This window comes from Protomyctophum parallelum (genome assembly GCF_964188405.1).
Source record: "Protomyctophum parallelum genome assembly, chromosome: 18".
NCBI lineage: Eukaryota > Metazoa > Chordata > Actinopteri > Myctophiformes > Myctophidae > Protomyctophum > Protomyctophum parallelum.
Window position 1 is genome coordinate 40,428,493 of NC_139716.1, and position 27,363 is coordinate 40,455,855.

General features: G+C 41.4%; 3 protein-coding genes across 3 annotated transcripts; 1 reads left to right on the top strand and 2 right to left on the bottom strand.

The window, feature by feature from the left end:
* Positions 1 to 4,944: 4,944 nt before the first annotated feature.
* Positions 4,945 to 11,494, bottom strand: fis1 (fission, mitochondrial 1). Its single transcript, XM_083789201.1, has 5 exons — positions 11,429 to 11,494; positions 7,662 to 7,794; positions 7,442 to 7,518; positions 7,044 to 7,149; positions 4,945 to 5,991 (listed from the first exon to the last, which is right to left on the bottom strand). The coding sequence occupies exons 1-5, from the start codon at positions 11,471 to 11,473 to the stop codon at positions 5,879 to 5,881; spliced, it is 474 nt and encodes a 157-aa protein (XP_083645327.1). The 5' UTR covers positions 11,474 to 11,494; the 3' UTR covers positions 4,945 to 5,878.
* Positions 11,495 to 14,929: 3,435 nt separating this feature from the next.
* Positions 14,930 to 19,507, bottom strand: LOC310876142 (UDP-glucose:glycoprotein glucosyltransferase 1-like; the record flags this gene model as incomplete). The annotated part of the gene is made up of 1 exon (XM_083789587.1): positions 14,930 to 19,507. One exon carries the CDS (start codon positions 19,505 to 19,507, stop codon positions 14,930 to 14,932), a length of 4,578 nt encoding a protein of 1,525 aa, XP_083645713.1.
* A 3,441-nt stretch (positions 19,508 to 22,948) lies between these two features.
* Positions 22,949 to 24,304, top strand: LOC310876143 (COP9 signalosome complex subunit 2-like; the record flags this gene model as incomplete). Its single annotated transcript, XM_083789588.1, has 1 exon — positions 22,949 to 24,304. One exon carries the CDS (start codon positions 22,949 to 22,951, stop codon positions 24,302 to 24,304), a length of 1,356 nt encoding a protein of 451 aa, XP_083645714.1.
* Positions 24,305 to 27,363: the final 3,059 nt, after the last annotated feature.

Consider the following 27,363-nt stretch of genomic DNA (forward strand, 5'->3'; position numbering starts at 1 on the left):
AGTGTTGTTTTGATCTCAGACTTTAAATCCTTATCCTTATTTACAAAGCCTGAGAGTTTGAAGGGACAAACACAGTTCTTGACTGATTGAGAGTCATTCATTATTATATTGAATATTGCAAGAAAAAACGTATAGCACTAACGTATAGCACTAAATTAAACTTGGACTTGATTTATTTTTTACATATTGCTGCATAATAATGCAAATACTTTTATATGGAAGCTGGACTGATAGTAGGAATGATTTAATGTAGATAGAATAGAGATAATATAGAATACTATATATTTTCAGAAGCTCTCATAGCTGCTCCCAACAATTGCATTATTGAGGCCTCTCCGCCTCAGCATTGACAAACTTACTTCCTTATTAAACACTGCCTGTGCTGTCATCCTGGATATTGTTGCTCCATGACACCACCAGAGCCCTGAGGAAAAGAGGTGGGAAAGTGATCAGCTCCAGATTTATTTGACTATATTGGGAAACAACCGTCTCAAATATCAAAAAAACGATTAATGTAGCGAGAACAAAATTAAAATACCTTTCAAACTTAATCTCCAACAACTCCCATAACTTGAACGTTTTGTTTCAAAACAATAAACTCTGTCATCCACTTTGCCCCCAATACTAACCTGGACATGGCTGCAGAAAAATGCGATTTTCTAGCATTTTTCATCAGCCAAAAAACATCGGAAAGAACATCCCCCCTGCGCGCGCACGCACGCACACACACACACACACACACACACACACACGCAAGCTATTTTCACCATGAAACCTGCCCACTTGACATTGTCCACTCAATTGCCCTCCTGATGGAGGTTGCTGTATAGCAGGTCCCAGTATCCTCGCCATCATCAACAGATCCTTGGCCACTGATACCATTTCCAACCTGCTTTAAGCATGCAGTGGTTCAGCACCTCCTGATCTCCTCCTGTTTAACGTTCAGGGTGAACTACCACGTCAATGGGCTCGTCCCCTCTTGTACCCATTGCTGACCTTTTGACCTCTCCCTCCATCGTTAGATTCCTCAGGTGAGTCGACTTGGGGCTGTCCCGAGAACTAAACTCAGGGGTGACCTGATATGGTTGATTTAGTTGAATCTCATTGTTTTAAATAATATTAGCTTTTGTTTTATCACCGACTGTCCATTTATACCTCTTGTATGTCTTGATGTTTATATTGTTCAGTTCAAAGTGAGTTGTTTTTAAATGTACTTTATTATGAATACATTATAAATACATTTGATTTGACTTGTGAAATTGATCAAGATAACTGATACATATCACATATTTTTGTGAAACATTCCAGGCAATCGAGGATGTAGGATGAGAAAGACCATTCTCAGAGTCGTGTTAAACATTGAGAGGAAGTGCACCGAAAGCATAAAAACATAGAAACTGCTGATGTCACGCTATCAGCCGAAACCCTTTTAAAACAACTAGTATCAAGTACGTAAGCCTGCATGTGATAAAGTGTATCCTTTGCGAGGTAACTGATATAAAGTTACAAAAAAAGGAAGAAAAACAAATCCACATTCTTATATGCAATGTTTGATTAGGGATGAATCAAACTCTTGGAGCCTGTTAAAGCAGGTAGTTTGGGTTCATTCTTTTTAAACTTTATTTAGAGCCAAGATTGGTATTCATATTGTGGCCTTGGGAGGAAAGCACTGTGTTGGAAACATTCCACTCAAGCAGGAATGTCAGGTTTGGTTCAACAGCTCGTTCTAGGTAGGTTACTTTAGGTAGGCAATGTGTAGTCAGTGTATGATAAACATTATCCCTAGAATGGCTGATAGTCCATGCAACAAGCACCAATCTTATCAGCTGGTTACATTTCACACTGTAGGCTATATGACTTTTTCTTTCATTTCTATTGATTACATTGTGTTGTTTAAAATGAATAACGATATTTGTTATCATTCCCTACTACACACCTATAGAGCAGCTGAGGATATTGTATTTACCTTAAGGGATTAACCTGGGTAAATTAAATTAAGTACAATTAAAAAACAAATGCATGGAGCATGTTACACATATATTTGACAGTAATAAAACCAGTAGTAAAATCCCTGAATGAATCAAGTGGTACAGACAGTGAATGAACACACACACACACACACACACACACACACACACACACACACACACACACACACACACACACACACACACACACACACACACACACGGTGTGTACATGACTCAGCCTAGGCCTAGGGTTTGATGTCACAGTCGCAACAGTTGAAAACTCATTTGAGAGGAGTATTAAGGAGTATTTCATTGGTACAGTATGTGATAGCACACAGGCACATTGTGTTACGTACTGCGCTCTAATTGGGTATGTGACCTTGGAGACTATAACGATATCGCTACTTTTTGGTCTACTGTCAGAGACCTGACAGTGCAGTGTAATATTCTCTCATATAACATTATTCAACTTGGTTGATTATTGATCAAATCAAAACTGCAGTGACTTCTTACCTCCAAGTTCAATAACATACATGACCACTGTTCCCTCCCCGATATAGGTTAAAATAAAATCCAATATGGATTTGACTGTGTACTGTACTCCATGTGGTTACAGCAAACTATGAACATGAAAAGAAACGTCAGTGACTCAGTGGGAATGAATTAATAAGGACATTTCCTTTCAAACTCACAAAGATAGTGACTGTTTCTCAGAGGAACTGACTGTACTAAAATTGGTGAATGAATAATAAAACTTTGAATTATGGGTGTGAACAGGAAAGGATATAAGTCAAGGACACATTTCTCCCCCTCCTCCGTTGTCTTGACTAGGCAATTCCCTTTAGTGGTGTGCTATAGGCCTATGGTAAGATAAAACCTGTACATGCTTTACCGACATAGCAGTCCAACACAAATACATACATTACATACATCACACACAAACAGATTACAAGATCCATATTCCTCATTTAAAGAACCAATAGCAGATGAGACAAGACAATCTGTATCAATCGGGACAAAGTATATATCAAGTAATTGCTCAAGTATTCCAAAGTACAAATTACAAGTACATTCCCTTTTTAATATCAATACATTGCTGTATTGAAATTTAAAACATTTCCCCCAAAAAACATAAGAAATGTAACCCCCAACACAAACCAGACCTATTTTGAAATAATGAAAATAGCAGATCTACAAGCTGACACTGAGTTGCACCGTCACTATTGTCACTCTATTTGAAATAGGGTTTACAGTAAATGCTTGAGTCCCAAGAGTCCCTTCCTAGAAATGTAGTTGAGTGATTTCATAGAACAATGTTTCTATTTGAAATGTAGCGGAGTATAAGTCATGAGCTTGCTCAAGTACAGTACAGGTAGCTAGTTACTGTCCACCACTGATTAGCGCTAGCCTGGATACCAGACAATCTGCCACAGGAGAAAAAGAAAACATGAGAAGATTGGTCTGAGACTCCTCAGTTTAAATTACATTTAGCTCACCTCACCCGAGTTGTGGGTGACCAATCAGAGCCCACCATTCAAAGTGAGAATGTTTTCCCGTGACATTGGAATCCGTTTCTATTACCGCCCCTTGGAAATAAATCTTACAGACCAATAATATCTACGTAGTTATATTAGCCTGGCCATCCCAAGGCTCTACCTTTGGGATGACCAAATCTCTACCCTGGCCCCTGCCTGGTGGAGCATCTTAAGCTCTGAATAGTCAATATACTGTACAAATATGCCCCCATATGTATACACAGTTCTCAGTGAAGCTGATTATACAATCCGTCATATTATGAACAAAAGCACGATCTCTATACTGCACATTTGTATCTAAATACAGATGGTTAAAGCTTAGCAAAAGAGAAAGCACATGTAAGGCCACAGGCAGTTTTCAAGGACATTTGGACAATAAAGCTATGCCCTATTTAAATAGACAGATAGACATGTATTACTTTCAATACGCTCTGTAGTACTTAAGATTTTTACTTTGAAGGTAAATAAAATGTCCTCTTCTTTGTTTTGCCTAAGATTACCGTCTTCTCCCTGTGATTAATCCACCCTATCACCTCATCCGGGGAAGACGATACGTGTGTATTTAGTCCTGTCCCTGGGCAGTTTCGATGCTGTCAAGTGAGTTAATGAGTAACATCACAAAGGACTGATAACACGACACAAGAGATAGACAACATGAGGCCTTCCTGCTCTAAAATCGTGCTAGGGACCCCAAACCCACCTCAGGAACCTCGGGAGTCAGGACATAAGGCAGTTGACATCTACAAAGCAGAATCTAGACTTTACTGTGTAAATTGTTATATTTACCGGCAGTACATTTATATATTATACTCTATATATATATATATATTATAGCGTCAATGCCTCAAGCAAAAAGCCATCAGACAATTGCATAAAGTAATTCACAGTCTACTCCATAACTAAATGGAATATGAACAATATTTGGCTGGTTTGCCAAGATGGGAACTATAGTATTATACAGTATGTTGGACTTTGGTCAATCAATAGAGGATCCTTAAATAACTTTGATAGGTCTAATATGTCAGCAGACACATGGAAAATTACACAACTGTCACATTGTACTTCCTTTCCTAACCCATTCTGACCGGGCACCCATTTTGGTGTTGGCATCATGTTATGCTTTAGCTATTGAAAAATAGCAGATCTACAAGCTCATATCGCGCCACCGAGTGGCGCGATACGAGCTTGTAGGTCTGCTATTTATTTTTTTAATCGAAGAACAACTGACATTTTTAGAATCTGATCTCAGGTCAGAATGGGTTCGTCAGACCAGCGTGTGTCCAGTGGAAACCTCGTATGAATCTGATCTCAGGTCAGAATGGGCTAATCATATACAGGTAAACACACAACACCAACACGATGTCTGTACTGTATGTCCTCAATACTCCAAAGCTGTCATTCATTCCAAAACATCTGCAATGATTTTGCAAGAACACACATTTGTCACTTCAAAATCTCTTTATTTACCGAGACTGAGATTACAGCCAAATAAAACAGTTAAAGATAATAATATAAAGACAGAAACATTTAACTGACAAATTATTCATGTCCTGTAAGTGCAACCACTTCTGAGGTTTTAAGTGCTTATTATATTCAGAATAAATGAAACCAAACGTTATTTCCAATTCTAACGAGAATGGAGCACTGTCCTCATGCCCTTGCAAACAACTCAAAGAAGCTTCTCTTTCAGCTGCCTCCTATCAACAGAATGAGGCAGCTTTAACATCTAGTAGTTTACATTTCAGACCAACCAGCAGCTTCTTCTGACCCATAAATTCTAACACATGTATAATGCTACAATTCCCTGCACACCCAAAGACACCTTCTTAAACCTTACAGTTCTTTATAGCAGAAATAATTCAACAGACAACAGAAATAATAAAACAATTGCACTTTTATATGTTTTAGTTACAAAATTACTAGGAAGTGAATGTAAGGTAAGCTACCCTTCTTCTATAAGGAGAAACTCCATTCAATTAAGCAGTAACTTGCATTCCACTTCTATTCTATTTTTATTTACATGTTTAAATAAAGATGTAAATATGAGACATAGTATGAATATACACATAATATAAGTAAGGTCTTAGTATGGAAAAATAGCACACGTATTCAAATGAGAAAGCTGCAAATGATGGCATTTTTCTGAAACCTTTAATTGGCTTTAAATGGTAAATACATCAGAACCCCAAGTTAAACCATATCATTTCCCTGGCAACATGACTATAATGAAAAAGGAAATTCTTCGATGTTCTCTCCACAAAGATATCCACCAACCCTTGTCAAAGTTTTAATTTGTTACGGAAAGCGATGGCCAGTGAACCCCCAGTCTTTCTCAAGAGGAGGAAGGCTTGGTCACCCCCAACCTCCTTGTTATCATTTTGTTGCTCCCTTTGACACAGCCAATGCGATCAGGCCTGCTACTCCAGCTGCTAGTCCAGCCACGCCCAGGCCAATTCCCCCAACGATCGCCATGCCGACCAAGCCATCTAGAGGACAAGGGGTAAACTTCAACATCGAGTCTTAACAAGTACCAACCATAAAGTGTTGATACATCAACACTTTGTCAACTGACAATAGATCGTTTTCCATGTCACACGACACTGTCGCTGCAGCAAAAATCAGGCTTACTGATAAAGAGAGTGAATCTTAAGTAACAGTTTATATACACTAGGTCAGTTCTTCCCAAATGGTGCACAATGATGTGCCGTGAGTAGTCCAGGTGTGATTTAGGATTTTGTGACAACCTCACATAGTCATTGCAATATACAACTATTACAAAAGGTTATCGTTTTGACTAAATCAGTACGTTGTGCACAGAACTGCACACTCATTCCCAATAGGCTGCTAATGCCAGCGTGTCACTGGTTCAAATCCCGATCCTGACCATCTTTAATGTGTCACTCTAGCTCCCCATTTCCTGTCAGACTACAATCTAATAAAGGCCAAAACTAATATCTTCAAAACAAAATGTTTTAACCACTTTCAACCTGAAAACCACTGCACTGGTTCTCAAAGGCCCGGGGACCCCCAGGGGTCAGAGAGTGTACTGGTTCTTTTTGTACACCGTCAGAGTTAGTTACGCTTTTACTAGTCTCACACGGCCTCCCACAATTTTCAAATGCTTCTGGTCATACAGTCTGGGACATGGAAGCTCCTTTGATGATTAAGGGAGAAAGCGGAAGTGAAGCCTCCTCCCCACTTCCGTTTCATCTTTACAGTCGTGCACATTTATCCTAATATAAATTTAAATCAAAGCATATATAGCTTGCTGCTTAGCAGAAGAAAAAAAGGAAATGTAAATGTCTTTTTATATTTCGGTGAACGGAAATGAGGAGGAAGGACTTTGGGAGGTGTAGTTCCAGACTATATCATTCAGAGATTGTGGAATAGTTGTCTGGTTACGTTATGCAAGACTAGGCTTTGGTGTCCCAGAGAAGAAAAAAAGAAATAAAAATAAAATACTCTGTTGCCTAATCAATGCATATCAAACTGGGAGTGAGCTAAAAGGGGTAAAGATTGCCTCATAGCCTCTTCTTACCCTTCTTCAAAGCTTTGTCTACGAGTTTCTCCATATCCTGAGCCTGCTTGTTCCCTGGCTCGTTTCTCAGCAGAGTCCTGATGTACTTCAAGGCCTTTTCATACTCCTGGAATGGAAAACCAGAGGGAGAAGTGGAAGGAAGGGGGAGCAAGGAGTGGGGGGAAAATAGGTCACACGTGACGTGAGGGACAGGTGGACACGCTCAACATACATTATCCCTGTGATACTATATTACAACAATCACGTGTTCACTGTAATCTTTGGCAAACAAAATGATTGTGCAAATGTCCTAAACAAATGCAATGCAGTGAAGGCAATTCTGCAAAAGCCATAAAAAACGAACAAGCTGTTGATAATGAGCTCGCTAAAGTAAATGCACGACTGTCATCACGCATCACCTTTAGTCTGTAATTGGCAACGGACAAGTAGAAAAGGAAGTCCCTGGAGTCTTCCTTTGTTGCCTTCTGAACTAGATCTAAAAATAGAAGAGAAATTAATAACTAGTGGAACTCAAAGATATATAAATATATATATATATATATATATATTCAGTTATTCACATGACAGTGCTATTTTGACCATGTATTTAGAAAGGGGGGTAGTGGACAACTAACTCACCATCCAACAGGACGATTCCCTTCTTGATGTCATCCGAGTACTTGCTCCTAATTAGACACCATGAATATTCAAACTTGGTCTCCTTGGACACAGCACCTTTTACCAGCTCGCCGTTGTACTTCTTCTCAAATTTCTGACAAATACAAAACAGAATTTGTTTTCCTATGCAATAACAGCTGTAACTTCCCACCCACACACACACACACACACATTTCAAACTCTTTATTTGAGTCCACATTTATAAAATACATTATCAAAGGCACACATATTTTTCAGTTGCTTTTGATATCCCACACACTCGAAACATGTCTGTCTCACACACATACACACACACCTCGTGCCAATTTAACTATGAGGGTGTAAATGCAACCTTACAGGTCTGATGGGCATTTGGTTCCATCGTACACTAGTCTCAAATGCAACCTTACAGGTCTGATGGGCATTTGGTTCCATCGTACACTAGTCTCAATTGAATTAACTCTTCTCCCTTCTGGCTCCAAAACTATGGAATGCACTTCCCATAATTTGCAATCAGGTTCAGAACTGCAGACTCACTCCCAATCTTCTGCCTTAGTCTGAAACCCCACCTTCAGACTCCATTTTAGCCCGTAGCACTTGCCCTAGCCTCGACAACCTTACAGGTGTATGCATAGGCAAGGCTCAATTTATGTAACTTTGATAGCATTTTATGTAAACATTACACTTTGCGTATAGACTTTATACTGTAGTGTATACTACGCATAGTTTCAGTGTATAGATAGTGCAGTGTTAGGTTCTTAGCTTACGTATGATTTGATGACTATTTGTATGTATTTGATGTATTGCCATGTTTTTTGTTCTTGTTTACGGATTAACCCATTTAGGCTTGATGTAAAAGAATATATATATATATATATATATATATATATATATATATATATATTCAAAGATTTGTGCGGCATTTAAAAAAAAAAAGAATTAAATAGCAGACCTTGTAGCGTGGCACTCGGTGCCACGCTATGAGCTTGTAGATCTGCTATTTTTCAATAGCTAAAGTATAACATAATGCCAGGATGGGTTAAGAGCTAAATGTTGCAAAGTTAAATGAAAGCTGCAATCCAATTTCAATGAACACGTTATTTGAACACATTTTATATTCATTCCTGCATTATGTGCAAAATCTAAACATGGGGTGGTGCACAGTAGCCGCAATTTGCAACTCTAGATTTTTTTATAATGTGGTGAATCTAGAGTTCAATACCCTCCATTGACTCCCCACTCATCCAATTTGCGATCTGCTTGTCTTAAACTACGTTAAACTCACCAACATTGCAGCTGTAGTCCAAGCTTGAATTATCCTCTTTCAATCTGCCGAGCTTGTTTTTCATTAAAATCCCCGTAGACATGTTATGAGCTAATTTCTGTCAAGAAATTCTGTGCAAGTGATTCTTTTTCTAAGTGTTGGAGTAATTGGAAGCGCTCGTTGTAAATCACTGAACTGCCCTGCATGCCATCTGTTTCGCATTTACACATAATGCAGGAGGCAGCAGCGCGACCCCTTAATAAAAACTCTAGATTCATGACATTATAAAAAAATCTAGAGTTGCAAATTGCACAGTTCAGTGACTTACTAACCACAAAATAGCTCCTAACATGTGTATGGTGGATTTTTATGAAACAAACACTTTTGTAAGAGGACAATTCAAGCTTTCCTTACTGCTGCAATGTTGGTGAGTTTTAATACAATCAGATCTGACTTTTTAGTCAAATGGCCTGTGTCGGTGTTGCAACTCTATAAGAAAAATCTAGTGTTGCAAATTGCAGCCACGACATTCCAATTTCCAAATACAAAAAGGTATTCAGGGTTCCGAAAGAGGCTAGCGGAGTAGTGGTTCCCAAAGTGGGGTCCGGGGACCCCCAGGAATCCTTGAGGGAGTTCCAGGGGGTCCCAAGCTAAATGATAGTTTGGAACGAAATGGACCCTTATGGGTCTGTAACTCTGAGTGTACAAATGGAACCAAATGCTCCATGCTTCCATTTGTACACTCTCAGAGTTAAATTAACATTGATTTTACAATATATAAATTGGGGGTCCCAGAGATAGATAGAAATGCCCTTAATTGGGGAGTCCGTAGGCTAATGCATGTCAAACTGAGGGTCCTTAAAAATCTAACAGGTTGAGAGAGAATCACTGCTAGAGCCGTGAAAATCTTCTCTTATGGGGTCCTTGGCATATCTTTTCAAATGGGGGTCCGCGGGCTAATGAGTGTCAATTTGGGGGTCCTTCAGCTATTAAGTTGGCATGGGAAAATGAGCTAGGGACTTCAATTTCAGACGAGCTCTGGGAACTGGGAAGACAGCCTTGAAGAAGTCAATGCGTGCCGTGCTCTATCAACTCCAGACAAAGCCTTATCCAGTTTCAAGTCATATATAGACTCCATTATTCCAAATTAAAAGTACATAACATATTCCCAGATATTTCTTCGCACTGTGACAAATGTAATGCAATAGATGCAAATCTTCCTCACAGTTTTCGCCCCTTTGCCCTTGGATACAAAGATATTGGATTAAGATATTTGAGACACTGATATTTTGAGTATTCATATTGACCCCGATCCTGTACTTACTAACTATTCTGGGTTTGTCAGACTCCATGCCTATGTTGACAAGAGCACAGAAACAACTCTTCTCATAATGGTCTGATTACAGCAAAAAAAACTAATTTTGACGCACTGGAAAAAGGAGGAGGCTCCTGCATTTAGGCATTGGCTAAATTAAATTACTAGTACACTACTACACTTCATCTTGAGAGAATAAGATATTTCCTGAGAAACAGGGAGAGACAATTTGATAAGGTTTGGCTGCCCCTTGTCCATTACTTGAGTAGAAACAATTAATAGACAGGATACCACTGATATGGCTGACTGTATGCCATCCCCCCCCCCCCCCCAGATGTTTTCCATGAGCTTTTTATCATCTTACTATTTTATTCTATAGTATGCTGTGTCACTGAGCAGTATGGGTGGGAGGGTTGAGGGTTTTCTTTCTTTTTTCTGTCTTGTATTTTCTCTTTCATTTTTTGTTTTCTATAAAACAAAAATTTATTTCATAATTCATATCACAATGTTTGTGTAACAATTTATAATCTTCTCAATAAAAACCTATTTGACAAAAAAAATGTGGGGGTCCTTGACATTTAAAAGTTTGAGAACCACTGGGCTAGGGGGTCTGGGAAGCCAAGGACTCCGAATGTTACTGTGCGTGACTTTAGCTTCTGGAGGGCTTGATGTATTGATTGAAATATTTATTAACAGTTTGCAGAATGGGTACATTTCACATGAAAGCACAACTCAATACAAAGACTGTTACTGTGGACGACACACTGATAAAGCATTACACTTGTTTACAACAGGGTCCACCTTTTTCAATTCATCAGAAAGGCAGCATTATTTGGTTAATTGGTTCATAGAGTGCCCTCCGCCCAGGTGTTAATTAAAGAAGTACTTTCAAAGACATACATTTGTCTTCTTAATCTTAATCATGATTCGCGACATTAAAGCGTGGTGGTTCCATGGGGTGAGTCACCTTATCTGCACTTTGCGACTACAACAAAAACAGACGCGCTAAATGCTAATGTTAGCTGCGCACACGCATAGTAGCTCTGTTTCACCACTTCTAAAAACGTACACTTGTGTCTGACAACTATTATGTGCTATTCAAGTGTAAAAAATAAGTATACCAAATTAAATATATAGACAAAATAGATTTGATTTTGGGTGAAAACTTACTAAAAGATCCTCGGGAGCTACCACATCACTGACGACAGCCTCCATGTTTGCGGAAACACTTTCTGCTGCCTGGACAGTGTTGCCAGGTTTTGTGATAGAAACAAGCAACCAGGTCAATGAAAACAAGCCCAGAATTTGAAAATAGCAAATCTACTGCGAGTCTGCGACGCGTTGCATTAGTTGCATTATAACTTGCATATCTGCTATTTTCAATAAAAAATAGCAGAATATATATTTTTAACAACGGAAATCTTGTCCCTGGCATAAAATATTTTCAGATGTGGCCCATGTGGGTCTGCAGACAAATGCATAATTACTTTAGGTGTCATTGACATAAAGATATTTGAGAATCACTGGTTTAAACAACAAAACTACACTAAACCATAAACAAGCCCCACAAAACGCCGCAACTACCAATATTATTTACAAGCAACTTTACAGAAAACAAGCACAACGTCGCTTATATTAAGCGGACATGGTAACACTGTTCCTGGAACCACTTGCCACGGAATCACATGAGTAGATTGGGATGGTTCCAAATCTACGGTCGGTCTGAGTCTACAACGGATACGGAAACGCTGAATGCATTATGCATGTATGTGTGCTGAGGAATTACTATATGTCTGGTCGGTCTTTAACCCCCAATGACTGAAGAATAACATAAAAAGATTCACACGTTTAGATATTGCTGTTTACAATGAGAAGCGGGCGGGAGTTGGTGCCTCTAGGACCGACCCGGACGTGAAGTAGGACTACAAAATGACGTCAGACTACAGTAGGCGGGCTCTAGACCGGAGCATACTGGAGCTTTCCACAGGTACTGCGGGTGACGCGATGTTATCATGTGATTGTTTAATTTGCTGCGTCATCTTCAATTGTTTTTTTATGTAATTTAATTTTCTTAGAAATTATATTATAGCCGGCTGAGGGCGGCACACAGCTCAACTGTTTCAATTGTGAAACACTATAGCCGTTCATTCAACAGTGAAATCCCAATTAGACATACAATCATGGTATTTAAGGCAATTAAGCTAGAGTCAGATGTGGTCGAAGCACACTTTCAAATGACTGAGTCTGACTCTGTGATGACAGAACACCTCAGCTTATTCAGGTGAGGTGACTGAGAGAATGAAATCAAATGAATCAATGAATGCAATCACTTGATCAGATCAGAATTCAGAATGTCAAACTTCATTGGTAAATTTAAATTAAATTCCCATAGAAATATATAGCCTATATATAGGCTACAGGTTTAATGTTTGTTTTTAGTTCAATGTTTGTTTTACAAACGCCATTGACAATGAAGGGAACATTTACGTCATCTTGTCCCTAACACAAACATTAAATGCCATTAATAATAAAGAGAATTTAATGTTTGTTTTGACACCTTTGTTTTACAGCACCATCACCTAATCAACTAGCCCCTTTCGGGACCCTACGTAAAACTTTTTTGATATTTTGTTGAGTTTTACGTTGGGTCCCTGCTCGCTACTGTACTTTCGTATGGAAATTCCTATATGCGGATATGGAGATTCTCTCTAAAATAGGACCCGCGGCATGTGACGCCATTATTTTCCTTGAGTTATTCTGAATTCGGTAACTTTAAGTAGCTATACATCCCGGTGCGAATATCTCCTGTGGCGCGGAAGCCGTTAAGTATTTTTAATCTTTGTTTGACCGATTTGGTCGCTTTATTTCTTCTTGTTTGTTTACCGTTTATTGTACCGCCTCCCGGTGTGCGGTTGGCTTGTGAGGCTACGTCCCTGCCTCTGATCTGCTGTGTCATAGCTATAGCGCCACTAGCTAGCCAGATAGGCGGTACAATGAGGTGTCAATAAACAAGAAGAATCCAAGCTTCCAAATCGGGCAAACATATATTAAAAATACTTAACGGCTTCCGCGCCACAGGAGATATTCGCAAAGGTATGTATGTGTACTTATACTTTACATATTTAGAAAGCCTCATACTGAAGAATATCGTCAAAGAGCGCGGGGAGGCGTTTTAACATGTAAACATGAGCCAGTAAATGTTTTAATCAGGTGGCATGGACGACGCGGAACAGGACCCAATGCACTGGGTCGAACAAATGTCAGAAACTTCAGTAGCATTTGGGTTCTGCTTGGAGGGCTACTAATCAACATGAGTTAGACTTTAATATATTAGTGCCCCTCACTTCACACGGCTGTGATTTCTTTTATTATTCATACAGCTAGTAGCAATTAATGGATTTCATTAAACGCTTCCAAAAAGGAAAAAAAATAAGTTTCTGTGACATCTCTAGGGGCTGCAGTCAGCCTTCAAAGATGAGAAATAATGCATGAATTTGACTTTCCACTTCCTGATTTAAGCAATATTACACTTGAGGGTGTTCTTTTATCAACATTAATGCACACCTGCGGTACCGAATGGCATTGATTGATTGATTGATTGAAATATTTATTAACAGTTTGTAGAATTTACAGTACATTTTAAGCACAAACTCAATACAAAGACTGTCAACTGTGAGTGGACGACCCAATTAAGCATTACACTTGTTTACAACAGGGTCCACATTGTTCAATTCATCAAAACATTTAGAGACATACAAATAGACACTTCTATGTAGCTAAAGAACAGAACAGGTATTCATCATAAACAGAACAGGAATTCATCATCGCAGAAGTGCATTGAATGACGATAAAGAACACCCTTGAGTGTAATATTGAAATTATACAACCTTAAAACTCAGATTATCGCTGAAAAATAATATCTTTTTAATGACAGAGATGTAGCCACTATCTACAAATGTCCCAATAAACTATCTAGACTAGCCACAGAGTCTGCTGCGTTCTGGGAGAAAAGCATGACTGAATTATTTGTTTTGATTAGCCGTTCCAATATCGTGGTTAAGGCACAGCTAGAAAGATGTTTCAACCAATCAGATTAACATAAATGGGTTAAACTTTAACCCATTGCTGGCTGTCTGAATAATCATTACATTTATATTATTACTTTAATGTCTGTGCTGTGTACATGTCTGACAAAAAAAGTATTCAATCAATCATTGTGAATGATACCCACGAGCACAGCAGAAATGTAAATGGCACTATAGGTACAGTGATACAGTCATACATTTTGGCTAAAAGGATACGTCCTGGGACTTGTTTCCATTGTGGTTTTTCAAACTGTTAATAAAGTATTCAATCGATCCATCAATCAATCAATTACAATGGCAATGTGGTTTACACAAGTCCACATTCTGTCCGTAACTATATACTCTCAAACAGTTGGCAAAGTGTGGCATACCACGCAGGAGGCCTGAATGCTTGAATCCTACAATGAGGGAGCTGGTGGCTCTGTTGTGCTGTGTAGGGCATTTTCCTGGCATGGTTTGGGTCCATTTGGGCCGCATAAAGTCATTTGGGAAGACCACCATCAAAGCTGGGCATAGGAAAACAACATAAGAAAAAACAGACTCTTTAAACAGAGTCTAGGCTAACTAATTCACTGCCATGTCAGTCTCAGAGCTCTGTGCGAACATCTGTGCCTGGCTTCTGTGCTGTGTGACTGTTGTGTGGTGCTATCTGTAGAACTTTGTTCTGCAGATGTTTAACCTCCTGGTCATAGTCTGTCCATTCTTCTACAATTCTCACCGCAGTGTCCAACTTATGTTCCTTGGTCAATGGGTTGTTACACAGGTCTATGGTCTTGGCCTTCTTTTTGGAACCGTCATCACACCAGGTCTCACACCACAACCAGTCCTGGGGAAGAGACTTGATGGGTATCTGATGGATCATGTTGTTGGGAAGATCCTGATCAAGGTTAGACAAGCTATTGGGGTCCTGACTGAGTCTCTGGTACTCTCCTCTGAGTCTGTCCCCTGCAGCTATCTTGCGGAACTTCTTCAAGTCCACAACATACAGGGCACTGATGTGGTACTTGCGTCCAGCAAGCAGTCTGGCCCAGTAGCCAGACTTCCAGAAGCGATAGCTTTCCATCTCTTTCCTGCTGTCACAGAATGGAGTGAATCCATACGGAGCACCCCCCAGGTCCAAGTTATAAAGCTCCTTTAGATCTGTGCGCACAATCTGGTCAGCATCCACAAACACGAACTTGTCAACAGTGACAGGGAATAACACATCCAAGAAGAGGATTTTGTAACCCCAGATGATCCTCTGTTTCTCTGTCTGTTGTTGGAGCCAGCGTGGCCACTTATACTGGAGCAGTTCATATTGAAAACCATACTCCTCTGCCATGTGGGGAATGAATTCCTTGAAGGTTGGCGACAGGTAGTTCTTGAGGAACCAGAACTTGACTGGGGTTTTGGTGTTCTTCAAAACGGAGAGCATCATGATCCTGAGGAACCTCTCATACAGATGACCTGAGGCTACTGAAAATATGTGTATGACATCATCTTCCTCTTGTTTTGTTCCAAAGCGCCACCTGGTCAGAGATTCCCAGAAGCCAGAGTCATTCTTCTGAATGCCATCACTCAGCAGCCTTTCATTAAACTTATCTGGCTTCTTGTGAACCATGACTTTGATGATCCTGCTCTTGAAGTTGTTCATGACCACCATGATGTCATCAGAATCTGTTGGGGAGTCTGTACTGCCGTGACTGTAGATCTCGTAGATTTCATCAGAGCGGCCCTTCCTCAACTTCAAAATCCAGGCTCCTGGGTTGGCCTTTAATTGGAAGTAACCCATGTTTGCCATAACAATAGTATTAAACATGAAAGGATCAGAGGTGGTTCCCAGGGTGAACTGGAGGCCCCGTGGGGATTGGCCCGTACTAATATCAAAACAATTACCCTCCAGGAGTAGGTACTCCAACTCGTACTCTGCTGCTACAATACTTTCAACTTCTTCCAAGTAGATGTTGTCCAGGTCATGAGGTGTGCGTACAGATTCAACCATCCAGTTCTCAGGTGTGTCGAGGTTGAGGGTAAAGAGGGGAGTCTGGGGCATTTCTAGGAACTTAGCCATGGGACCTGGAGAGAAACTCCCATCTGCCTGGAACCTGACCTCTGGCTCCAGAACATAGCGGTAAAAACTCTTCAGAGGCAGGTCTGAGAGCTTAGACTGACAGTTCATGAACAACAGCAAGTTTACATTCACCAACTGTTTCAAGACAAGTAGCAGAGGAGCTAGTTTCTGCGCATCCCTGGTTGCAGGGTCCACTATGGCAACAATATCAAAGTACACCTCTCCCTCCTTCGGACGGATCTTCACAGCACTGTAGCGGTCACCAGGAAAGTCATATTCAACCCTGGTCTCTCCTTTGGACTGAGAAGACAGCAGAGAGTCCACCTTCATTACCAGGTCACTGGCCCTGTCCTCCTTGATCCCAAGCTCTTGAACCTTTCTTTTGATTTTCTCCCCAGAAGTCCTCAGAGTAATGCTCTCCAACAGCAGGAAGTCATCTTGGTTAAATACTTCCTCCTCCTTCAGTGGGCCAATCATCCTTCCATTACTGATGACCGCTCTCTCTCCTCTCTTCAGTTTGAGTACGTCTCGACAGTAAGCAGCATGGGAGTTTAGGAAGTCAAACTTGGGCCACTCATACATGCTCTTAAACAATGTCACATCCATACCCTCAACAGCAAACTCTCCAATATCAGTGCCGTTTTCCAGGGCTACCACAGTCTCTTCCTTTGTCATCTTGGTGATGAAGTTCTTGGTGTTTTTTGCTGTCTGTGTCTGCATGGCGACCCAGATGGCCCAAGTCACAGAGCTTGTATCACTTACTAGACCAACTGAGGGGTTGCTGATCATCCCCAGCCGGACATTGTTGCTGGTATTTGCATGTTTAATAGCATCAGAGAGGAGCTTGCGACCAGAGGGCTGGTCAAAGTCTCCCACCACCCAGAATGTCACAGGATGGATGAAGTCATCATCTGTGTTGGTAATATAGTTCATGCTGTTGGCCACAGCAGTGTTCTTTTCCTTGGTGGTCAGGCTCAGGAAATGGGAAAACTCATCTACGAAGTGGTTGTTGGTATCAGACAGGTCCAGATACGTTCTGCTGGTGGACAAGACTCTGGGATTGATGCGTGGAACAATGTTTGGCTGGTTCATGATAAAGTCTACTACATCATGATCAGTGGTCAGCTCTCCCTGGTCGACAGCTCTCTGGTAGAAGGTGATGGACTCAAATATCTTGTGCATGGTAATCTCCTGCAACTCATCAGGATCCAGTTCCTCTCGCTGGTAGGGCATTCCATTGAACAACACCACGGGCAACAGGCCAAGACCTGTCTTCTCATAGTAACGACGCCCTTCCTTGCGGTTGATGTCGTAGCTGGAGTCATGTACCAGGATGCTGCTGATCTCCACGTAGGGAAACATCTTCTCCAACACCTTCACTACGTCCACAACTCTCAGCTGGCCTCCACTAGGCACACGGCCTAACATGGAGATAACTGCATCAAATGCGCTTTGGCTGTCAACCTTGTTACAAATGTAGTTGTAGGCACGAAGCATGGCCACACCGGCATCCTGCATGCCGTCTACATGCTCTTCGTCTGACACCACAAACACCAGGCCGATCCTAAGTGGGATGTTGTTAGTGTAGAACATCTCTGCAACGCTCAGCAGCTCGGCAGAGTTCTTATCGGTGGGGTCCAGAATGATCACCAGATTGTGGAGATTCTTGCGGATCTTTCTGATGACTCCTGGAAATGTGACTCTGAGCAGCTCCTGAACCTCGTGCGGCCACAAACTGTACCTGTGGTCTGTTTCTAAATTGTTAATCCAGTTAATGGCAGGGTCTCGGATGTCCACGCCATAGTTCCAGTCCGATGGCTGGACATCGAGCTTCAGGATGTCGTGGATGTAAGGTGTATCGATCAGCAGGGAGTGCAGTCCTTCCATCACTCTGGCCTCGCTACGCAGCACCTCCAGCATGCTGAAGATGTCCCCTGTATCCAGATCTATGTGTAGTCCATTGATGAACATTGCCGACTCCCCAGCCTGCAGCCCTAGAGTTCTTTTAAAGTACTTTTGGTTCTTCCGAATCTCGCTGCGGATCTCTGAGTTTACCAACATTTTTGTGATATACCTGGCTTTAGTGGGGAAGTTCTGACTGAGGTCCCTCATGACACGGAGGGCTTCAATAGGGGGAGCAGCAAGTATACAAGCTGCTGTCTGGAAACTCAGATCTTTCATCTTCCCGATTTTGAGAGGAGCCATATCAATAGCGCCCTCCACGTCATTAGTGCCCACAGGGTGGTTCATCAGCTCCGTATCAGTTATCTTCAGTTTACCAGAAAGGAATCCTTGGCCTTTGTCCACAGGATCTTTCTTCCCTATCAATGTAGTCAATCCACCTTCTTGAACCTGTGCGTCATCTTTTGCCTTGTACTCCTGACTTTTAATGGCAAGCTCCACTCCATAGCCAGAAAGGTACACTTTACTCTCGCTTGTATTAGCCACATAATGACGGAGCACGTATGTTGCCAGGCCTTGCAGAGTCTTGGACAGCATGGCCTGGTGAAGACTGTAGAATCCTGCTTTTCCAATCTCAGCATACAGAATGACGACTGGAGCCTCAGGGTTTGAACTCATACGTTTGTGATCGCCGTTGAACATGTATGGCTTTGGCCTTTCAGGTGCTGTTTCCAACAGAGATGCTAACCCTTCAATATTGCAGGTCTTTGCTCCATGGACACTGAAGAAAGCTATGCAGTCAGAAGGAGGTGGTTCATTGGATGCTATCTGTTGGAAAGAGTATACTGCAGCAGAGTATACTCGAAGTGAGAGGGAAAGCTTCAGCATTTTAACCTGGGCAGGGCTGAGCAAGGCACTGGCTCTCTTCATTATCAGGTCATAGTAGGCTTGGTCCGTATCGCCATGTGCTCCTTCTAGGTTCTGATTAGCCTCCACAAAATCCCAGAACTTCTGCTCGCTCTCCTCCGCCAGGAACTCACTAGTCTCCAACAGCAGAGGAGTAGAGGCCCATTTTGTGGTGAGGGTAGTGGTGATAGCCTTGGAGTCCGAACTCCCATACACAGCAAGTAGCAAGGAAAGGAGAAGGGCCCTCAAGAGCCACATCCTCAACCCTATTCCAAAGCCAGCTTTGTAGCTTCCTATTGCATTCATATTTCAGTGGGTGGAAAGTGTCATCCAGATCCGGTATTTTGCCTGTTCGAGATGAATTTAGCTTGTCTGCGGCAGCCAAAAATAAATGAACTAAAACTAAAGCTAAAAATAATCAAACTATCATTGTTTTTTTATTTCACAAATGCAGATTAATTACTACAGGGAAAATCTGAATAAATAATATTGATAGTTGTAAACTATTTTAATGTATCTGTGTGTGTGTGTATCTGTGTGCATGTATACATATGTCACTCAGTGTAGTCAGTGTATTTAATCATGCTGATGATATCATCTTGATTATATAACTGTAAGTCTTGCCCAAATATGGAGGGTAGTGTGATGGTGGATTTGAGATTAAGAAGAGATTATTCAGTGATTGACTTTGGGAGGCATACTTTGGTCCGACATTTCATTGGTTCGAAGGAGCATTGGTCCGAGTCGGGAGAGGGTTGGGGTTAGGTTTAGGTGTGTTGCCCCGTGCTTGCGGATATGGTTAGGGTGAGGGTTTGGGGTAGGTAGTCAGACCAAAGTATAGTAACCATTGACATTGGTTTAAGCACTTATACCAGTGGTTTTCAACCTTTCCATTATCTATGCAGCATTTGAGCCACGGACCCAAGACTTGTTATGTTATCGTTGGATACGACAATTCCAGGCTGTATTGACATGGTACCACTAGGAGAGATAAAAGGCAAATGTTGTTCTATATCTGTTATTATACAATTGCAAAAGTGCCGTGATTGGCTGGATTCAAGGTACAAGGTTCAACTTTATTGTCAACAATACCAATTACAAGTAAAAGGCACGTGAAATTCATTGTGTGTTAAAAGCCAACACAACATCTACAGTCTAGTGTCAAGAGTAATCTGGCTATCTGGCTAACCAGGAAAAACAAAACCTGGGTGGTGGGGTCACACCTACGTCGAATCTTTTATGTTCCTTTTATGCCCATATATGGATACATGTATCTATCAGTACTTGTTCCCTTTATACCCATTATGGAGATCTCTGTATCTGTCAGTCCATGTCCCTTTTATGCCCATATATAGGGATCGCTGATGTCATCATTATATGCCCGTAATATGTCCCTTTTTGTGCCCATATATGGAGCCGATACTCCAGTGATGTCACTTGATGACACTTGAGCATCACTGGGTCATAGTCACAGTGTAGAATATTATAAAAGGTCGCTCAGTTTGTTCATGTTTCTAGGCGATAGACCATAGAGGAGGTGCAGAGAAGAGAAGAGAGTATTGGGACATTAAGATAATTACCTCATAATATTATGCAGTGGTGAATAACAGCATGTGTTTGAGCTTGTGAAAGAGGTAAGGAAATTGAAGGACAACAACAATGACTCTGACCTGGAAGAAGGATGACTGTGACATGGATGAGGAGGAAGAGGAAGAGGAGGAGGATGAGATGCAGAGCCTGAGGCAGCGAGAGAAGAACATCCAGGAGAACAAAGCCATGCTGGCCAAGCTGCTCTCTGAGCTGACTCCCTTTAATACACCCCAAAAGAGGAAGCAAACGCCCCGGAAGCCGAGGTTTAAGCCGGAGATAGTGATTAGGAGGAGGAACCCACCCCGTAAGGGCTGCCCGGCGGTGAACTTTAGCATGGAAGAGAAGAGTGTCTCTAAGCCGGAGATAGTGCTTAGGAGGAACCCGCCCCGTAAGTGCCGCCCGGTGGTGAACTTTAGCATGGAAGAAAGGAGTGTCTCTCCACGATGGGGGGAGGCAAGGGACTGGATGACGGACATCAAGAGACTGGTGGGGGTGGCTGAGGAGAAAAGGAAAAAGTGCTACGTTGAGAAGCAGCCGAGTGTGGTCAGGTCAGTGGAGGAGATCACCAAAGAGGACCTGGACAACATTGCCTACTGCAGACAAGACAAGACCTGGGCCAGGAACGGAATCTATTGCCACCAGTGCAGACAGAAGACGCTGGACACCAAGACGTCCTGCCGCAGTGGTGTTTGCGAGGGGGTAAGAGGACAGGTCTGTGGGATGTGCCTGAAGAGCCGATATGGTGAGGACGCCAAGACCGCGCTGCTCGACCCAACATGGTCGTGTCCCACGTGCCGGGGAATGTGTAACTGCAGCCTGTGTCGGAGGAAGGAGGGTCGCCTCCCCACAGGTGTCCTGTCGGACCTGGCGGGACATGACAACGCCCATGCGTATCTGCAGTGGATTCAGAAGGAGCAGGCGGGATGGGCTCAATGATGGACCCACTGTCAGCCTTCTAATTGGTCCCTCTGTCTCTCTGACCGACCAACCAGCAAGCTCCTTCCACATAGCAGCGGTTGTTAACACTACGTTTGCTAAACATGCGAATAATATCCAGTTTTTGGAAAAACTAATCAGACCAAGTTACGTTTAAAAAACTAACTGAATACATTAAATATAACTTTAACAGTTTGTGTGGGGCACTATAGCCCCTCCTATGCCTATATAGCTTTGTGTGTTTGTGTGAACGCAAACATTGGCTGATGATTGGCTGATCACCTCATAGCGATGATTGGCTGAGCAAAGTACATATTGAGGTCTGGGTCGCTTCCCTACTTCCTTCACACGGCTATACTAATTAAGGCTCTGTTCCATTTAGTGTGCAGTTGTTCTCAAACTTTAATTTCAAGGACCCCCATAACTCTGAGAGTGTACAAATGTGGTTCCATTTGTACACTCTCAGAGTTGCACCCATACTGGGCCATTTGGTGATTTGGAACCCACTCAAGGACACTTTGGCCCCTTTTCCACCAGTTGTTTCCTAATGGGAACCGGTTCAGTTCTTTTTGGTTCTTAGTCCACGAGCCAGAGCTCCAAAATGTGTTAATGAATTATGTGGGCGAAACCATACCTATATTAGATTGTTATCACCATTACAAACTTTACATTTTTAAATAAACATTATGTAGGAAAAAATGCAAAATAATAGAAAATATGAAAAAGCTACTACTGTGGAAGGGTTATCATGTATTAATTGACTTGTATTGATCCTATAAACAATTTAATATAGGTCAAAAATGTCCCACCAATGTTGGAGCTCATGGACTAAGAACCAAAAAGAACTGAACCGGTTCCCATTGGGAAAGGGAGTCTTTGAGACCCACGTGTTTCCGTGAGCCAACATGCACAATAGCAGCACCATGACTTTGTTTGAATGGGGCAGAGCCTTCATTAGTATCAGCGGTAACACATGCAAGGAAGTAGGGAATGAGCCCACATTCTTTCCTTAAAGCTCTCTCTGGTACACAGTACACACACAGAGACTTGGTGTATTCATATAGTTAGATGAGCTCCAGTGACGTATATGGATACGTCACAGTGTAAATATAATTGGCACTGTGGATCAGTTTGTGTATCCGAGCGGACCAGCTGATAGGAGAATCATAAGTAGATTATATAGTCTGGTGACTCTAGTGAGAAACAAGGAGAATCATCAAGATGTCTGACAATGAAGATGATTTCATGTGCGATGATGAGGAGGACTATGATCTGGAATATGAAGATGACAACACTTCTGAACCCAATGTGGACGAGGAGAACCAATACTACAACTCCAAGGGGCTTAAGGAAGATGACCCCAATGCAGCACTTGGCAGTTTTCAAAAGGTCTTGGAACTAGAAGGAGAGAAAGGAGACTGGGGATTCAAAGCACTCAAACAGATGATTAAAATTAACTTCAAGCTGAACAACTTTCCAGAAATGATGAACAGATACAAGCAACTGATGACATATATCAGTAGTGCCGTCACAAGGAACTACTCTGAGAAGTCCATTAACTCCATTCTAGACTACATCTCCACCTCCAAACAAATGGACCTACTGCAAGAGTTCTACGAAACTACGCTTGAGGCTCTGATAGATGCGAACAATGACAGATTATGGTTTAAAATTGACACAAAGCTGGGGAAGCTGTATTTGGAGAGCGAGGAGTATGGAAAACTAAAGAAGGTACTCCGACAACTCCACCAGTCATGTCAGACAGACGGTGGAAAGGATGACCTAAAGAAAGGCACACAGCTCTTAGAGATATATGCTCTGGAGATCCAGATGTACACGGCGCAGAAGGACAACAAGAAACTGAAGGCCCTGTACAAGCAGTCCCTTCACATCAAATCAGCCATCCCTCACCCGCTCATCATGGGAGTCATCAGAGAATGTGGCGGGAAGATGCACCTGAGGGAGGGCGAGTTTGAGAAGGCTCACACAGACTTCTTTGAGGCTTTTAAAAACTACGACGAGTCTGGGAGCCCAAGAAGAACCACGTGCCTGAAGTACCTGGTCCTCGCCAACATGCTGATGAAGTCAGGGATCAACCCCTTTGACTCTCAGGAGGCCAAACCGTATAAGAACGACCCAGAGATCCTAGCAATGACAAATTTAGTGAGCGCCTACCAGAATAATGACATTGCTGAATTTGAGAAAATCTTAAAAAAGAATCACAGTAAAATAATGGATGACCCTTTCATCAGAGAGCACATAGATCAACTCCTGTGGAACATTAGAACTCAAGTACTTATCAAACTCATCAAACCCTACACGAGAATACACATCCCCTTCATCTCCAAGGAGCTGAATGTTGACGTATGCGATGTGGAGGCTTTGCTGGTGCAGTGCATACTGGACAATTCAATTTGTGGCCGCATTGACCAGCTTAACCAGCGTCTGGAACTGGACAATCTGAAGAGGGGAGGGTCTCGCTACACTGCTTTAGACAAATGGACGAACCAGCTGAGCTCACTCAACCAAGCTATTATCAACAAACACATGGTAGACCATGGAACCGCATGCTGGTAGAGGAGAGCTAGATCGTGGAATTGTGGTAAATGGCATGTCACAACCCATAAGAATAAACCTTATGGGTTGTTTTGTCTGAGCAGAAAACATTATGTTGATGATGAGATATGTTGATGGTAGCGTTGGAAAAACGTGTATGAAGAATTTATATTTTAATTTAAAGGGTACCTGGTATCTGATGGACATTTCATTTGTCCCATCCTTTTTGGAAGCACAGAACTTGGTACAAGGTACCTTAGAGGCATAGAAGGCGATGAAGGTTATGGTGTGGAAGTTTTTATTTTTTATTTTTTGCAAAGATGTGTTCAGATGCTGTCATGGTGGCCATGGGTCATTACTGCATTTTTGTTTAACTGTATTAGTTCATCCAGTATCTTGTTATCAGCCTTCTTCAACGAGGCCGTGTCTATGACTGGTATGAGTATGGCCACATCATCTATAACATCAGTGCTATGACGATGATGTCAGTTATGAGAATACTATGATGAAAATCAGCTATGATGTCAGTAATATGACGACAGACAGAGACAGTCCAGGAAATTATATAGGCTCCCTGAACAGTGCCTGAACACGTTTTGGTTTATATAGACCATGAGCCAGACCTCCACAACTGGAATATTATATACTTAATATAATATATATACTTTTGCCATTGTAACAAACACCACATGCTGCTGAGACCCCGTTTTCTGTTTTCCCAGTGAAACAATACTAGACAGACAAAGTCACTAGTCAGATAAAGTTGATAGTCAAAGTTAATTTAAGCAACTCAACTCATATAAACCACTGTCCATGTATCCCAAACCATTTGCCGGCATGCTGTTTATAAATCAATTCATTGAAACTGGGACTCAACTGATGCAAATTACAGCAATGTTGTTATTCAATTGAGCCACTTACACGTCACATCTATAACCATAAGTGTTCACTTTGTAAATGTGTGTCAACCCCCATCCTCTGCCAGAGAAATGCCTGCTGCCTCTTAAAGTTACATTATATCCTTATACTACAAACTTATACATCTTTGGGGTATTCCTGAATCTTATGTCATATTATGGTACATCATTATGCAATTCTTAACCCATAAGACACAGTACAAGAGGAAATATCAGATTCCACTAGAAGGCTGAAACTAACTTGATATACCTGACATATTACATTCAGTCATTCCTGATTTTTCTATAGAAGTGTATAATTGTAAGTCTCTAAATGTTCTGATGAATTGAAAATGGTGGGCCTTATTGTAAACAAGTGTAATGCTTCATCTATAGTGTCCACAGTTTTTGTATTGAGTTGTAGGCTACTTTTGTTTGAATTAAATGTACTCATTCTGCATTTACTGTTTATAAATCAATACATTGCAACTGGGACTCAACTGATTACAGCAATGTTGTTATTCAATTGAGCCATTTACACCTAGGCTATATTAATTGCATTTATGTTATAATAAATATGCTAAAGTGGCTTATACATTTATTTAAATTGCCTTTGTACAACCCAAAAATGTTGCTTTCCATTTCATGGTCATGGTCATGTGAGGAGAGAGAGAGAGAGAGAGGTGCGAATGGAATCGTGCGTGCGCATATATGGCACATCTCTCTCATGTTTAGGTCATTATTAAGGGCGCACACTTGACTGCATGTCCCTGTGCCTACATGCTGACAATGTGCGCGCGTGAACTTGTATTAGCCTACATTATAACGTGACATTTATTATACAGCTCGAAAATATAGCAACTCTACAAGCTCACAACTGGTTGTGGACACTTCTATAGGTCTGACTAAGCTATTCATTCTGTGCAGGACTTGCCAAGTCGCCAGAACAATGGTAATGGTCACGGGCAATGGTCACGGGGCACGGGCTGCCCCGTGACAGATCCCCTCTCTCGTTACAATTCTGGAAATTCCTGGAATAGTGAAATACAACAGGAAAAAAGGTTTCAGCACCACGGAAAGCGCTATCTATGACCCCCCTCCCCCCTTGGCCCCCCTCAACTCTGACTAACTAGACACTTTACCTCCTCCCCCCTTCTCTCTAAACTATTATATCCGTGGATATACACAGCTTGGAAAGCCACGTTTTTAATACGCCATTATCAAATCATATAGAGAGATGCATGGTAGGGTATAATAGTGCCCAAGCCCCGTTAGCCATGCAGCCTATATGATCTGTGGTGCGCTTGCTAGGCCTACACAGGTTAATTTCACAATTTCATGTGTACAACCTTTATTCAAATAGTTTCATTTGTATTGGAGTGTGATTGTGTGAAGCTTGAACAATAGGTTAATTGCGGACCGCTACAGATAAACTGTGGATATTAACCTACCAATAACAATAAGGACCCAGGCACTCCTTATTTCAATACCCTTGGTAGGCTATCAGTAGTACTATACTAGGCCTACTTGTCTTGTTGGCTATTGTTGATCTGCTAGTAGTTATATGCTATGCAGATTTAAGGTTGTGTTTGTGCATGCATTTTATTTTGATAGGCATGATGATGCTGTTTGCTTGTCCACAGTAAGTATGTATTTTAGATGGCATGTTTTCTAGACAGATCCATGCTAGGTTTGATGTTTACCTTACCTGCTACCCAATTTAAATTTGTAGCACTTAAAATGGTCTTGGCACTATACTTGACCACTTTCCCAGTTGTTGATTGACTTGGATTCATGCCATTTGCTCTGGATAATCATAACAACATCATATAGTAAATAAATACATAAATTGTCAATTGTTTTTTAGTCATTTTCTATCCTACAAACTTGGTGAACATTAACTTTGGTATCCTATCCATGGTCAGCTTTGTGGCAGTGGGGAAATTGTTTGTTTATACACTACTGCAGACTACTGTGATTTCTTGCTGCATTTCTAACCAGTTAACATGTTTCTGTCTCCTAGATTTGGATACAGTTAATTCTCTCAGTGATGATCACACATCAAGTTAAGACCTACAAGGAAAATCTATCTTGGGGTGAGTCACTGGTTCTATTAGGTAGTAGGTGGCAGAACATCTGCTTCCATCCTCAAACCATTCTTATCCTGGTTTAGCCTTAGTATAG

Excerpts from the sequence above, each read along its gene's own strand:
- fis1 (XM_083789201.1), bottom strand. The coding sequence starts at position 11,473 with ATGGAGGCTGTCGTCAGTGATGTGGTAGCTCCCGAGGATCTTTTA. Across the intron at positions 7,519-7,661 it reads GGGAATCGTCCTGTTGGATG|ATCTAGTTCAGAAGGCAACA; the intron begins GTGAGTTAGTTG and ends TTCTATTTTTAG. Across the intron at positions 7,150-7,441 it reads TTGCCAATTACAGACTAAAG|GAGTATGAAAAGGCCTTGAA; the intron begins GTGATGCGTGAT and ends TTTCCATTCCAG.